Source organism: Pistacia vera, unplaced genomic scaffold (genome assembly GCF_008641045.1).
Source record: "Pistacia vera cultivar Batoury unplaced genomic scaffold, PisVer_v2 Contig622, whole genome shotgun sequence".
Classification (NCBI taxonomy): Eukaryota; Viridiplantae; Streptophyta; class Magnoliopsida; order Sapindales; family Anacardiaceae; genus Pistacia; species Pistacia vera.
The window spans coordinates 5,949-21,256 of NW_022196471.1; the positions used below are offsets into that span (position 1 = coordinate 5,949).

The following is a 15,308-nucleotide window of genomic DNA, read 5'->3' on the forward strand; positions in this document are numbered from 1 at the left end:
TCCTTTCAACTTGCATTACATCAAACACAACCCAACAACCTAAACAACTAAATCAAAATCATAACCCAAACCCCATCCATTATTAAATCTTTGTAAATCTAAATATAAAATGTAAAAAAGAGATACACATACTTAGACGAAATGTCAGGAGGAGGAGGAGGGGGATATTTGGCAGAGAAGATGTTAATGGTGGAGGAAGAAGAAAGTGTTAATGACAGAGGAACAAGAAGATATAGAGGAATGAGGAAGAAGAAGATATAGAGGAATGAGGAAGAAGAAGATGTAGAGGAAGGAGGAAGAAGAAGAAGATCCAGAGGAAGAAGAAGATGTAGACAAAGCTAAGAAGAAACAACAACCAAGGTAGAGATGCGTTAATGGCGGGAGAAAGAAGAAGGTGTTTAGGTTTGTTTGCAAGAATTTTGGGTTTTTGGAATATAATATAATTTTTAAAAGATTATATAATACTTCATTAATCTTAATTAAGCACTAATCAAGTTTAATTACTTTTAATTAATAATATGGCTATTTAGTTAATACTTTAAAAGTTGATAGTCTTTTAATTAAATTCAAACTTCAAATGACCTTTTAATAAACTGCCCCGTTAGTGGGCGAAACAAAGACAAAATTTGCAAAATTTGTTTAGGGGGCTGTTTAGATAAATTCGTGGGGACATTCAAAACTATTCTTCTGCTAATAATCAAAATAAGAAACGGGTATTTTGACCCGTGTCCAATCAACCCGGTTTCATTACCATCAAGTCANTTCTCTCTCTTGTTGTGCCGCCGTCGTCTCCGCTGCTGGAACACCTTCACTGATCGGAGGATCCACCGGAGCAGCCATTGAACTGCTTGCATAGCCGGACTCTACGATTCGAAGAGGCGTTGGGTTTTCCTCCTCATTGTGAATGTCAGCCATGATTTTAAGAAAGGAAGAAGCTTTATGATTGAATTTGGGTGTGAAAATTTGTCAGAATGTAGACTGTTATCACCAGAAATTGCGCAGAATGCGTTTAGGGATTGAAGATATCGATTTTTGTCTGAATTGGTTTCGATTAAGCGATTTAAATGGGTGGAGCTCTTTTTCAAATTTCAAATTTTAAATACTTTTATTAATTAATTTTGTTCTTATATGTTTTAATCTTTTTATTTTAACCCATTTTACATGTTTAATGGATCCTAACTATGCCACGTTAGCTTCTCTAAATTAAAAAATAATGAAAAACTTCAAGGCCATTTTCTTAAATCGAAACTGGGATGGCCGGCCAGCTAAATTTTCTCATCGTATCATAACAAACTCTGCTCAACAGTCAAAACCCTAAACCCTTCTGCTTCCTCTAACGGCAGCCATGGCGAAAACGGACACCAAAACCAGCAATAAGAAGTCGAAAAAGAAGAAGAATGCCGGCCCAAAAACAGTGGCCATGAAGAACAAAGCATCGAACGCCAAAAATCCATTTGAAACCATTTGGTCTCGACGCAAATTCGACATCCTTGGTAAGAAGCGAAAGGGCGAAGAGGTTCGTATCGGTCTCTCTCGGTCTCTTGCCATCCAGAAGAGGACAAAGACGTTGCTCAAAGAGTACGAACAGAGTGGCAAGTCATCCGTGTTTGTGGATAAACGAATTGGTGAGCGAAACGATGAGTTGGGAGAGTTTGATAAGGCCATTATGCGGTCTCAGCGCCAGCGTCAGGTTTGTTAACTAAGCGTTGTATAATCTTATTTTGGAGTGTAGAAACCTTTACAGAGAAGTTTATTTTTTATTTTTGTATTTGATAGTTGAAATTGAGCAAGAAGAACAAGTACAACTTATCTGATGAAGAAGAGGATGAGCTTGAAATTTCTGGGTTTGGGCCATTTTCAGAAAGAGATGATTTTGAGGATGAAATGATATCTGATGATGATAACGATGATGATGGTGATGGTGAAAACAAGAGTATGTTTTGCTTTATTTTGTTAAGATACTATGCTTTTTGTTTAGATGAAGCTGCCAGCGTCAGGTTTATAATGATTTTGTTTCTAGTTTCAGTTTTAGGATATCTATATACTCTTCATGGAAGACTAGTATTGAGTCGCCATTTTGAGAAGGAATGTCAGTTAATTAGCGAGAAATATTTGTGAAAAAGAGGGAGCTGAACGTTATTGAGCTCTGATCTTCCTTGGTGTTTGTGTGTTGTCAGGCCATTTGTTCTATAATTCCTCAATTTAGCTTTATAATTGCTTTTAATTTTGTCTTAATGGTTCCGTTGTATATCTAGTGCTGTGTTCTGTTTCTGAATTTTTTGGACCTATCGTGTTGGAAGTAGTAGTTAATGTTGATAATTAGATTGCACTATGACACTATCCATAAAAATAATAGTCTAACATATATTATCTGAAACCCTCTATATCTTTCGAACATGTCTTTAACTTATTTCTTTTCTTCGTTTGCCTTCATTTTACTTAAATTCAAATAGTGATCACATGTGGTGAGTTTGTTTAGTTGATATACTGACGCTATTTTTTCTGTAGATGTTATAAAAATTTTAAGTGGCTTTAGTGCTCATAATTTTTTCCTTGATTACTTGGTTGCCCTTTTATTTTAGCAATCAACATTGTATTGTTAGTTTTTGTGATTGCCAATTGCTTATCATTTGATTACAGTCAACTTGAGATTTGATCAATAGTATTGATTATCTCCCTTTTTTTTTTTTTTTTTTTTTTTTTCAGAGAGCTCAAATGTCTTAAAGCAACTTAATTCTCATAATAATACACATGACCCAGTCGAAAGGGATTTAATGGAAGGAGAGGAAAATGTAAGTTTTTTTTTTTTCTCTTTTAATTTTTATGTCTCATATCTGCTTCATTTATACACTTATAAGATCATTTTCAATCTTGCTCTCTTTCTCTTCAATTTTTTATTGGGTGATATATGAACCTTAACATTGATACAAAGAGATGATATTTTTGTTGCAGAAGCATAAAAGCAAGAAGGAAATCATGGAGGAGGTTATTTTAAAGAGCAAATATTTCAAGGTGGTGATTCAATTTATGTTATGAATTCTGGCTTATTGGTTCTTGATCTTCTGTAGATCTTTAGTTGTTTATTTCTCTTTTTCTTCGCAACAGGCACAAAAAGCAAAACATAAGGAAGAAAATGAACAGTTGATGGAAGAATTGGATAAAAATTTCTCGTCTTTAGTGCAATCTCAAGTGCTATTGTCAATGACTGAACCTAGTAAGATGAATGCTTTGAAGGCTCTGGTCAGTAAGGACATTCCTAATGAACATGCGAAGTTGGATGGTCAAAAAATAGACACGTTAAATCAGGTATACTTTTGACGGTTCTAGATTATTCAAACATTCTGAATGTTGTAATTTTATTTACTAATTACTGAATTTGCTGCTAATTTTATTTCCAATCTTCCAATGCTCTGGATGTTGTTCCTTTCTAAATCTCCTTGGCATGTCATGTACTTTTCTGATTGTTGAACTATCATCGTAAGACCTTTATGCATACATCCTGAAATTGAAAAGAGAAGGAAGTGTTTTGTACCCTTGTTACCCAGGTCCTAAAGCTTTCTTTTTTTCTGATATAAAGCTGTAGCTTTTGCTCTTGATATCTGTTTGCTGTTTTTGGCAGGAACAACCTGATTCTTATGACAAACTTGTGAAAGAGATGGCATTGGACATGCGTGCACGACCTTCAGACAGGACAAAGACAGATGAAGAAATTGCCCAAGAGGAGAGAGAACGACTGGAGCGATTGGAGGTAAGTTGCATGGCTCTCAACTGTATGTGCACACTCATTCTTGCATGTTGATCTTACTTGCATTCTTGCCCATTGTTTATACTCTTTCATTCTTAATTTTTGGTTCCCTGGTAGATCAATTGCACCTCCTTCTCCAATTAATATTAGATATGCAAAGTATGCTATTATAGAAGTTTACAGTATTGAAAAATAATCTTAATTCTTGATGGTGAAATATTAAATTTGAAATAAGTAGCCTGCAACTTCAAGCAAAGTGGAATCTATGTAAGCTTGTGATTGCCAAACAATTGGACTAGACCCTCATCTCCACTGATTCCAAGTGATATGGACCTAGATCATGTAAGTTACATATAGCATTGCTTGGTTGCCAGTTGTGTTTTAGCGCATTGTATAAGTTTACAAAGGTTTTCTAATATCAGCATATCAACTTAGAAAAACGAAGATAGAGATAAAAAAACTTTACAAGCAATGTTTCCTTTGTTTTCTTCAACAAGTATATGATTAGTCTTTGGGTTGATGTGCTGGCTTTCTGTGATATGAGCATGTCTGTGCTATCAAAATTAGTTCAACCATGTTTTTATACAAATGACTACAATCATTTTCATGTCCAGTGTCATAACATTAACTAGCTCCACAACCCTTAAAGTGAAGATCTAGCACGATGCAATACTTTTGAAAGCCATCTTAGAGAAGATTAAACAACTAATTAAGTAGAGGTTTCAAAAATTAGAAATTCAAATAGTTAAATAGCTGTTAGGTTGGCTTTTTGATAAGATGACAATTATGGATGCTTTAATTTCCTAAGTTTCTAGATCTTATATCGGAGAAAAAATCTTTCATTAATGTCAATCATAGCCATCTTCAAAATTTATTAAATCCCTGGTGGTTTTAAATCCCACTCTGTTAGTTATGCAGCAAAATGTTAAGATTGTGAGAATTATTTAAAGGACATTTATTTGGAAATGAAAGATAGTAAAATGAGAAATTAAAAAAGAAAGAGAATGAGAAGAACTGAAGATGTATGCATGAGCAAGATGAGGTGCTGATGGGTAGTAAAGAGAGAAAAGAAAAAAGTGGCGAAGTCAGAGGTAATAGAGGAGAGTGATATGTGAGAGGTGAAAGAATAGGTACAATGCATTAAAAATTATTTGAAGTGTGCAGTGCCTCCATGCATGATGTTGGCTGGAAGGCACAAAATGTACTTTTCCAGCAACCTTTTCATTTCTTTAAATGTTAACAACATACAAAGATGCTTAACCATGTTAGTGGTCCTATAAATTGCAGAAAGCAGAATAACTTGTTCATTATGTACATGTGGCTAGATTTTAAGATTGTGAATTACTTTTGTTTTTAATCATCTTTTATCTACCATCATGTTTAAAACAATATAACTTGTTCATCAATTATCTTTAAACATTCACTGCTTGGTTTAATGGTAATATGTTTTATTTGAAGAATGAACCGAAATATTCTAGTTAACATGTTGTGATTAATATTAAGTATTAGGATTCTTTTGTCTTTACAGAGATATGAAATTTTAGTATTTTGAAAATTGAAAAAAATTATCTCAATTTTTACTAAATTACTTTTCCATAACTTAGTGAATTCACAATTTCAGGAAGAGCGTCGGAAGAGGATGCTTGCAACTGATGACACTAGTGATGAAGACAATGAAGCTGATGAGAAACTGTCTGCCCAGAGGCCTAAATCAATGTCCGGGGATGATCTTGGTGATTCTTTCTCGCTTGAAGAGCCTAAGGCTAAAAGGGGCTGGGTAGATGAGGTTCTTGAAAGAAAGGATACGACCGAGATTGAAGATGATGATTCCTCTGAGGATTCAGATGATGCTGAGTCTGATGGTGTTGATGAAGGATTCAATGAAGATAGTGATGCAAGTGAAAAGACTCTAACTTTGAAGGACTGGGAACAAAGTGATGATGATGATCTTGAAAGAGATTTGGAGGAGGAAGAAGAGGAAGAACTAGAGTTAGATGAGGAAAATGATGACAGTGATGATGATGAGGAAGAGATAGAGCCAAGAGGCAAGAAAAAGTCGAGGGGCAACGCTCATGGGGAAATTAGGAAAAGTGATAAGGAATCTCTAGATATAAAGAAAATGAAAGTGAATCATACTAAACTTTCAGGTCAACCAGATATTCCTTATATAATTGAAGCTCCAAAGAGCTTGGATGAATTTTTTGCATTACTGGATAATTGTTCTAATGCTGACAAGATTTTGGTTATCAATCGAATTCAGGCAAGCAATGCAATTAAATTGGCTGCAGAAAATCGGAAGAAAATGCAGGTATACAAGTTTTTGCAGCTTTCTGTGTGCTCTCTCTCCCCCTCTCCCTTTGTGTGTGCATGTGTGTGCGTTATCTTATTTGTGTTCATGTTTCTTCCTATTTAGCTGTGAGTGGACTTGGGTGAATTTCTTAAACTTAATGCCCTGGTTTCTTATAGTTGGTTTTCAAGTTCATAGAGCAGAAAACCCATTAACCCATTGCTGGTCCATTAAGATAGATGATATGGTACGTACATGATTAAGGTTGTAGTCATGAAATCTATATGATTTTGTTTTTTATTTTTTAAATAATCAGTTAAATTATCACAGCAAGGGATGCACATCAAGACCAGTAAATGTCATCCATATGGTTTTGTCGTAGTGGTTTAATTATATCTTTGAAATACATGCTTTACCATTTTGAGTGCTCAAAAACTTAAGAAGGTAGTCAGTGACTTGAAATTGGTCTGGGATGTTGGATAACAAGCAATGGATTATTGAGAAATATGTAAATTTTTCCTCCATGCAGTAGAGAGCTGAATATTATTCTTGCATACTATGAGTTTTTTTTTTTTCCTGGTACTTATATCATGAGGGTTCTGATATGATGCCGTCAGAATATCTGCTTTTGCCTTCTGTCATTATGACTAAACTTTAAGTAACATATTTGCCCATTTCCAGGTATTTTATGGTGTGCTATTGCAGTACTTTGCTGTATTGCCAAACAAAAAAGCCCTCAATTTCGAGTTGCTAAATTTGCTGGTCAAGCCACTGATGGAGATGAGTGTAGAAATCCCATACTTTGCTGCAATATGTGCTCGTCAGCGAATCTTACGGACTCGAACACAATTTTGTGATGCTATCAAAAACCCAGGTTTGTGATAAAATAACTGAGGAATGTCACTCCTATTAATTATATTACGCCAACTTGGTCTTATTTTGGCTTCTAACCAATTATATTTACTATCTGCAGAAAATAGCTGCTGTCCTTCTTTGAAAACATTAATTCTTTTGAGGCTGTGGTCCATGATTTTCCCATGTTCTGACTTCCGTCATGTTGTAATGACTCCAGCAATATTATTGATGTGTGAATATCTCATGCGTTGTCCTATTGTGTCAGGCCGGGATATCGCTGTTGGTTCGTTCTTATGTTCCATGATTCTCAATGTATGTATGCCCTCTAATACACTTTTTTTTTTATCATTAGATAGTAAGATTAAATGCAAAGGGCTTTAACGAATTGTAGGAGCATGGTCTGTTCCATCAGCTATCCATACACTTCACTTGCATGTTTTAACCTGTGGTTGCTGATGGAAGGTGCTCGAGTGCTTCTTTGGCCATTATCACATGCCAATTAGTTTTTTAGGACTTGTTATCACGCCCCTGCTTGTCTCAGTGCTATATCTGTTTATGCACCCTTGTCACTTCCAAGCATGCTGCAGTTCTGATGTTCAATGGTTGCCATTGATATTAGCAGCAGTTACCTTAGTTTTGATTTTTTCTTTTAAATATTTGATTTAACATATTCAATTGATACCATTCTTATTGGACATATTTCTTAGTACTCTTTTTCATCAAGAATTTTTCTTGCTGGGTTTTATATGACAAACAATATTGCAGGTTAGTAGACAATCTAAGAAGTTCTGCCCGGAGGTGATAATATTTCTCCGAACTGTGCTGATGGCAGCTACTGACAGAAAACAAACATCACATCAGGAGTCTGAGGTATATGACTAATTTATAATACTATCATACATCTTGTCACGCTTCTATATATATGATTGAAGTAACTGTTATCCTCTCTTTTCGTGGCAGTTTTATCATCTTATGGATCCAAAAGCTCTCAGGCCCCTGCTGTGTATAAGGGATTGTGTAGATGATGTTAGTCCTATGAATTTTCTCATAATAATGGACATGCCGGAGGACTCTTCTTTTTTCAGCTCTGACAACTTTAGGTTAGTAATACTTGGTACATTTTTCATAATATGTATTTGAATATATATGAGGCTTTGTCCACACATTATGGCCCTTCTTCCATCTTTTTTTTTTGAATATCCAGTTTATTGTAAATTTTGATGGTTAAACCTTCATAAAAGATCCTTCTTTTAGTGGTTATATGGGCATTAGAATTGAAGATTCCTGTCATTTGACTTTTCTTCCGGAAGTTTGTTTACTAGATGTTTGCTACATTTAGGTTTTATTTGACTAGCATGAGTATGATGATCTAGATGTAGATTTAATACAAGTTGCAAGGATACTCCATAACTTTCTATATTCCACTTATGTACTGACAAAATAATATATTTTCCATATAGGGCTAGTGTGTTGTTGACTGTGATTGAAACCCTTCGAGGATTTGTCGACGTTTATGAAGGATTGAGTTCCTTTCCGGAAATCTTCTTGCCAATTGCTATATTGTTACATGAAGTAGCACAAGTAGATAACATGCCGTCTACATTGCAAGAAAAAATTGAAGATGTTTCTCTACTTATTAAGAAAAAGGCTGATGAACATAGCATGTTGCGGCGACCATTGCAAATGCGGAAGAAGAAGCCAGTGCCCATCAAATTACTAAATCCGAAATTTGAGGAGAAGTAATTCAGCCTTTCCCTACTCACTTTATCTCTTTCTCAATACCTTAAAATTAATTATGTTGGATTTTGCTTCTTAGATTGGGTTGGGATTAATCATCTAACGATTTCATGGTTATACAGCTTTGTTAAGGGCAGAGATTATGATCCAGATCGTGAACGGGTTGAGACAAGAAAGTTGAAAAAACTTGTTAAACGGGAAGCTAAAGGTGCGGCTCGTGAATTGCGTAAAGACAATTATTTCTTATCTCAGGTAAAGGAAAGAGAGAAGGCAAAGTTGGAGGAAGAAAGAAATGAGAAGTATGGAAAGGCAAGAGCCTTTCTCCAAGAACAAGAACATGCTTTCAAATCTGGGCAATTGGGTAGAGGCAGGAAGAGAAGGAAATGAAGGTCTCATCTGTAGTTTGTATTGCTTGCGTGCTCCTCTCTTAGCATTTTTCCTGAATTGTCAGTTGATTTTGGGACATATTGTATTATTGATTCACTTGCCTGGGTATATTTTGAGGCTGCCATCGTACTCAAAGTAGACTACTTGAGGCTAGCTGTATAGAAAGTGAGGTTTTTTGCTGCTTGTATTTTGATTCTCCTTTGCAGTGACCTAGAGTCATATAAAAGTTATAGCCATAGTTTGAAAAATTTAATTACTCGGTCTGGAGATGTTTTCCAATTTCCAGTTTGTTTAGACGAGAATATTCTGCATATCCAAGCATCAGCATGCTAATAAGTCACAGAGAAACCACGTCTTGGCCGTGTTGTGAATCTTGTTTCTGGCACTGGGTGTTTCTCAGGGTGATGATGGACTTTCTAGTTCTAATTATGAATGAATATAATTGATAAAATTTGGATTTATTATACAAAAATCCTTTTAAGTACAAATATGAGTACCAAATGTATACATTTTTAATAGAGTTTCTATTTTAACGTGCCTAATATATCCTATATCATTATATACTTTCATTTGATATTTCTCTACAACTGAGAAGAACATAACGACGAACATCACCAAAAACTTATTGCTGTATATTATAAAGTCACCAAGGGGTACTTGAGAGTAAGCACCTCCCACTACTTGATCAATGTACTTATTTTTGGCATACTTGATGTTAATCTTCGATCACACTCTAATTTCATATTCAAGCTATGGAAACTATTTTTCAGTTTTAATGTCGCATTTAAATCCTTAAAGTGTGCTGTAAATTAAACTTTTAAGTTAAAACTTACCATTTCTCAATTTGAGATTTAAGGCGGAGCACCTTAGGACCACCGACCAGGCAGGGCATTTGCCGCGTTGGCCTTGGAAAAGCTAATTAATATTTCAGATATTTTTTAAATAAGTTATGCTCATGGCTCCCTACATTTTTTATTTCAGGCCCCCACTAAAATATTTTAGCATATGCAAATGGTTTTATTAATCACACCTACTTTCAAAAACACGCTTTTATTTATGCTTTTAATATATGTTATGTTTCTTGTTTCGAATGTAATTTTATTTATGCTTTTAATTTTTTTTATGCTTCTTATTTCGAATGTAACGTTCAGAGATAAAATTCATTCTCATTTGATTTTACTTTCAAGATTGTTTGGAAAATAAATAAATAAATAAATAAATTCTTGTTAGGGCCAAAAATCGTCCTTGGCCCAAATAGGAGAACGGGACTGAATGAGGAAGAGACCATACCCAATCCCGATGCAGCCCTATCTGGATTAGGCCCATTTGATACGAGATACAATCGGCCCAAACAATCAGGTCCAGGCCTCCAAATCCTAGTTCACTTCCTGGACCTATGAGCAAGTCTAAAGCCCACGGTACCCACAGATCACTTTCCTATTCCAGATCGATCTCCTATTCAAGGTCACCTTCCTATTCATGTCACTTTCCTACTCGAGGTTATTTTTATGTTCGGGATCACATTCCTATTCGAACACTGGTAAGACAGCTCACCATCGTCCTAATTCCTCTAGGGTTTGTATCAGAGTCACACTAGGACTCTTACTCCCACTAGGACTGGGAGACCAGACAGTCATTATATAAGCAGAGACCAGCCCTCTCACAAGGGAGATTAGATTACATTACATCTTCTCACCCGAAGCTCTTACTTGAGAGCTTCACATTACTACTGTAGTCATAGTCCCCGACTAGACTTCTGATAACGTCTCTACTCCCTAGCCTTTACCATACTAGCCTCTTTCAGCTTTGCTGACTTGAGCATCGGAGTGCCTACGGCAAACACCACCCCGGTGTTTTCCGTTCGCTTCACGCTTGTTTCTCTACGTGTACAGGTGCAGCGGATTGCTAGTGGCCTCAACCTCACGGGATCAGACTCTCCTTCCGTACAGGTAGATTTTTACGTCTATAATTCTAAAGCATGATCAGACCATAGGGTTTATTGATATACGGTTTATGAATGGAAGAGAAAATTTAAATTTTAAATACATATAACTATTTTATTCTTCTTTAGTAATATTTTTAGGGATAAAATTGTAATTAAAAAATTTAATGATAATTGGGGTTAAACAGAAAAAATATGCGAGGACTCCTTTTAAATATCACAGTCAAAACATTATATAATTATTCAAAGATATTTATACTACTAAATGAAAATACAAAAATTTAGTCATAACTATAATTTTAACTAAATTATTATTCAAACTTTGCCTCTCCTCAACAAATTTTATGGCTCGGACACTGCCTCAAGTATTACTTGAACTCCATATTGGGGGCAAGTTGTGAGAGCCCGAACCGGAGAGTGAACATAAGTCGGTGACAGAGTGAACTTGTAACGTTGAAGAATCAGTGAGACTGCAACCTTTGCTTGTGTAGTTGCAAAGTTCATGGCTTCATGCCCACGCAGGTCCTTGGTCCCAAACCAAATGGAAGATAGGCCGACATATTGTTGTTTGTAGCTTTAGCCACCCCTTCTGCATATCTTTCTGGTTTAAATAAGTGAGCATCTTCTCCCCATATTTCAGGATCATGGTGAACTGCAAGAATCGGAATTAAAATTTCAATATTAGCTGGAACTAAGAGCTTCCCCAATTTCACTTCTTTATTTGTTTTCCTTGACAAAGCAGTAGGAGAGTACAGCCTTAAACTTTCATTGATAATCATACTCATCTACACGGAAAAAATGAAGATAATTTAAACAATAAGCTTAAACAAATATTAATAAACTTTTGGTCTTAAGTTGTGCTTAATTTGCTTACAGTCTTTAGTCTTGAGATGCTATCTGGACTTGGAATCTGTTGGCAAGATAATTCCAGAACCTCTTTCCTACCTCTATCTTGCCAATCGGTATGAGTTGCAAGAAGAAGAATAGTCCAGGAGAGTAGGTTTGTCGTCGTTTCATGTCCTGCAATGTAAAATGTTTTGCACTCATCTATCATGTCGTCTAAAGATATTTTCTTAGTCTCGTCCTTGCTGTGATAAGCCTTTAGTAGTTTTCCAAGAAAATCACTTCCATAGCTATCCAATTCCTCTGTCTTCACATTCTCTTCTCTCTTCTTTAATATTTTCATGATGGAGGCACGTACACCTCGTTGGAGTTCGTCTGATTCACTTTCATCATGTGTTTTCCGAAGTATATTGCAACAATCGAAGTTTTTCATGTATACCTTTTACTTGTGCTTTGGCTCACTCAAAATCCAGTTAAAAAACACACAAACAAATAGAGAAAGCCACAAAGATCAAAAGAAAGTAAATCTCACCCAAGTCCAGGAGTTATAATTTTGAATTCATTTTTGGAAAAGATGGAAATCATCCTTGTCAGCATCCTGAATATCTTCGCCCCTTCCAAGTAGTTGCTTCCAAAAGCTGTCCTGGAGATTATATCTGACGTTAAAACATTAAATTCATTGAAAACATCAATTTTCGTCCCTTCATACTGTCTCCATCTCTCAAGCATTATGTTCACGCTGGCGATTATTGTCGGAATCATGCTCTATAGAAAAGAAACCATAACTCATGTTCGAGGCGATCAATTAGTCTTCAATTTTTTTATTTCAATGTTCTAATATAAATAAGTAATTGAGAAAACGATGGACCATAATTCACCTTCAAGCTCTCTGCATGGAAAGCATGGTTAGCTAGCATCCTTTTCTTAAACCATTCTTCACCTTGGCTTGTGGCAAGCCCCTCCCTAGAAACTTCTCCATAAAACCTTGAACCTTCGTTTTGGGGAATGCCCCCTCTTTATCATTCTTTAGTATCTCTTTGATAAGCTCAGGCTGAGTGACTACTAATTGAGGTTGTGGACCATACCAGTAAAGGAAGTTCATCCCTACAAAGAAAAATAATATTTCGTAATGTTGGAGACTCCGATTGTTAAATGATAATAGAAAAGTTCAAGGAAAATCATAATACCATATAGCTTGATCCAGGAGTAAATATGTGGAAGAACCATAGGAAAAATGTGATGTGATAAGTCCATTGGAAATTGGAATCATTTTATTTCTGATTTCAATGATCTCTTTGGTGTTTCCATGAATGAATTTATAAGAAGGACCTTTGATACCTTGCGACCTCATCTTACACTGTATGCAAATTGGAGTCCACCAGAATTTGTAGAAGAAGTTGATGAAAAGTAGTGAGATGAGCAACAAACACAAACAACCTGAAATGAAGATCATGGTCATGGTTGATTTTTTAAGACTTTTTAGATGGGAAATCATTGTAATTATGAAATATAATAAGACTTTGTATTGTTTATATAAGACTTTGAATTGTTTATATAAACATTTAATTAAATTAATGCAATTATATACCATGGATATTATTTAATTAATTAAGTACATAAGTATAATGAATTTATTATATATAGTAAATATTATTTAATTAAGTACACAAGTACAATGAATTTAAATTAATGTTTTAATATATATTTAGTTGATTAATTCATATTCAATTAACTAGATTGGTAAAATATAATGAATTTTTAGTTGATTAAATGTATGTTTCTCGAATCAATAATACTAGATGTACAAACAAATCTTTATAAGATTTGTATACAAACTGATGTGGCATAAAATGAATAGATGAGTGAATATAAAAAGTCAAAATCATTATATTCACTCTTTCATTTATTTTATACCATATCAATTTGTACATAAATCTTTGTAAAACTTGTTTGTATATGTAACATTACTCGTTTTGAATAGTATAAATTACTAATTTATTGATTAATTAATACATTTTTTAATTAATATAATTTATATGGTCCCAACGATATTAATTTATGACTCTAGTAACTTTTGGAATGATGTTATATTAAATAAATACAAATTAATTAAAAAAAAATTACCTTTCTTTCTAAACACGCCATGCATATAATACAAAGTCGGTTACACTCTGTTACCCTTGCTATTTAAAAAAAAAAAAAAACATATTTAACAGAAATTGACATTTATAACCCTAAGATATTGACCACCGACCAGGCGGGGCATTTGCTGCGTTGGCCTTGGAAAAGAGATGGTCACCAAATTATTTTTTATTATGATAATGGGGGTTAAAGTGTCAGATTCGGTAAATGTGGTGGCCAAAAGTTAAAAGTGCACATTTAGGAGTAGAAATGACATATTTTTATGTAAATTTGAAGAAAAAAAACAAAAAAAAAAAAAAGGGTGGTGGCCACCTCAGGCCAACAGATAGCTCCGCCGTTATATACTCCGACATTGAGTTTCAATACAAAAATGTATTAATGATTTTGATTAAATAAAAACTTCAATGTGAAAATTACTCATTAGTTTTATTTGTCCATGGGCTCACTATCAGTAATACTATTTTCAGTCATAATTATTCAAAAAATAATAATAACAAAATCATATAAACAATAAATAACCAATTCTATTTTATGTATCGATATAAAATATATAATAATATTTAGAATTAAACTTTTGTAACATTACACTCAAAACATGATAATTATTGAAAATACTTATAACAGCAACTAAAATCACTATAATTTTACTAAATTATCTTTACTCTTAACTGTATTATTATTCACAATACTACAATTCTTCTAAAAAATTATCCCAAAATTCATAAATTTTGGAATGTGATAAACTGATAATACACATATATTACATTTGGGATAAATAGTATTACTTCATCATTTAACTTTGTCTTTCTTGGACAAGTTTTCAGGCTTGGCTGTCACCGCCTGAAGCATTATTGGAACTCCATATCGGGGGCAAGTTGTGAGAGCCCGAATGGGTGAGTGGACATAGGTCGGTGACAGAGATAGAGTGAACTTGTATCGTTGAAGAATCAGTGAGAGTGCAACCTTCGCTTGTGTAGTTGCAAAGTTCATGGCTTCATGCCCACACAGGTCCTTGGTCCCGAACCAAAAGGGAAATAGGCCGACATATTGTTGTTTGTAGCTTTAATTAGCCACCCCTTCTGCAAATCTTTCTTGTTTGAATAAGTGGACATCTTCTCCCCCATATTTGAGGATCATGGTGAACTGCAAGAATTGGTATGTAAATTTCCATATTAGCTGGAACTAAGAGCTTCCCCAGTTTCGCTTCTTTATTTGTTCTCATTGACATAGCAGTAGGAGAGCATAGCCTTAAACTTTCATTGATAATCATACTCATCTACACGGAAAAAGGGGAGGTAATTTGAAATAAACTAAAACGAGACTTTTGATCTTTAAGTTATGCTTAATTTCCTTACTGTCTTTAGTCTTGA

General features: G+C 34.6%; 1 protein-coding gene and 1 pseudogene across 1 annotated transcript; one reads left to right on the plus strand and one right to left on the minus strand.

The window, feature by feature from the left end:
- Positions 1-1,288: 1,288 nt before the first annotated feature.
- LOC116110988 (nucleolar protein 14) lies at positions 1,289-9,264 on the plus strand. Its single transcript, XM_031397198.1, has 13 exons — positions 1,289-1,690; positions 1,777-1,933; positions 2,707-2,792; positions 2,953-3,012; positions 3,106-3,306; positions 3,620-3,748; positions 5,367-6,053; positions 6,714-6,906; positions 7,006-7,199; positions 7,653-7,757; positions 7,848-7,987; positions 8,348-8,626; positions 8,747-9,264. Exons 1-13 carry the CDS (start codon positions 1,346-1,348, stop codon positions 9,009-9,011), a joined length of 2,841 nt encoding a protein of 946 aa, XP_031253058.1. The 5' UTR covers positions 1,289-1,345; the 3' UTR covers positions 9,012-9,264.
- A 2,031-nt stretch (positions 9,265-11,295) lies between these two features.
- On the minus strand, positions 11,296-13,255 carry LOC116110976 (annotated as a pseudogene).
- Positions 13,256-15,308: the final 2,053 nt, after the last annotated feature.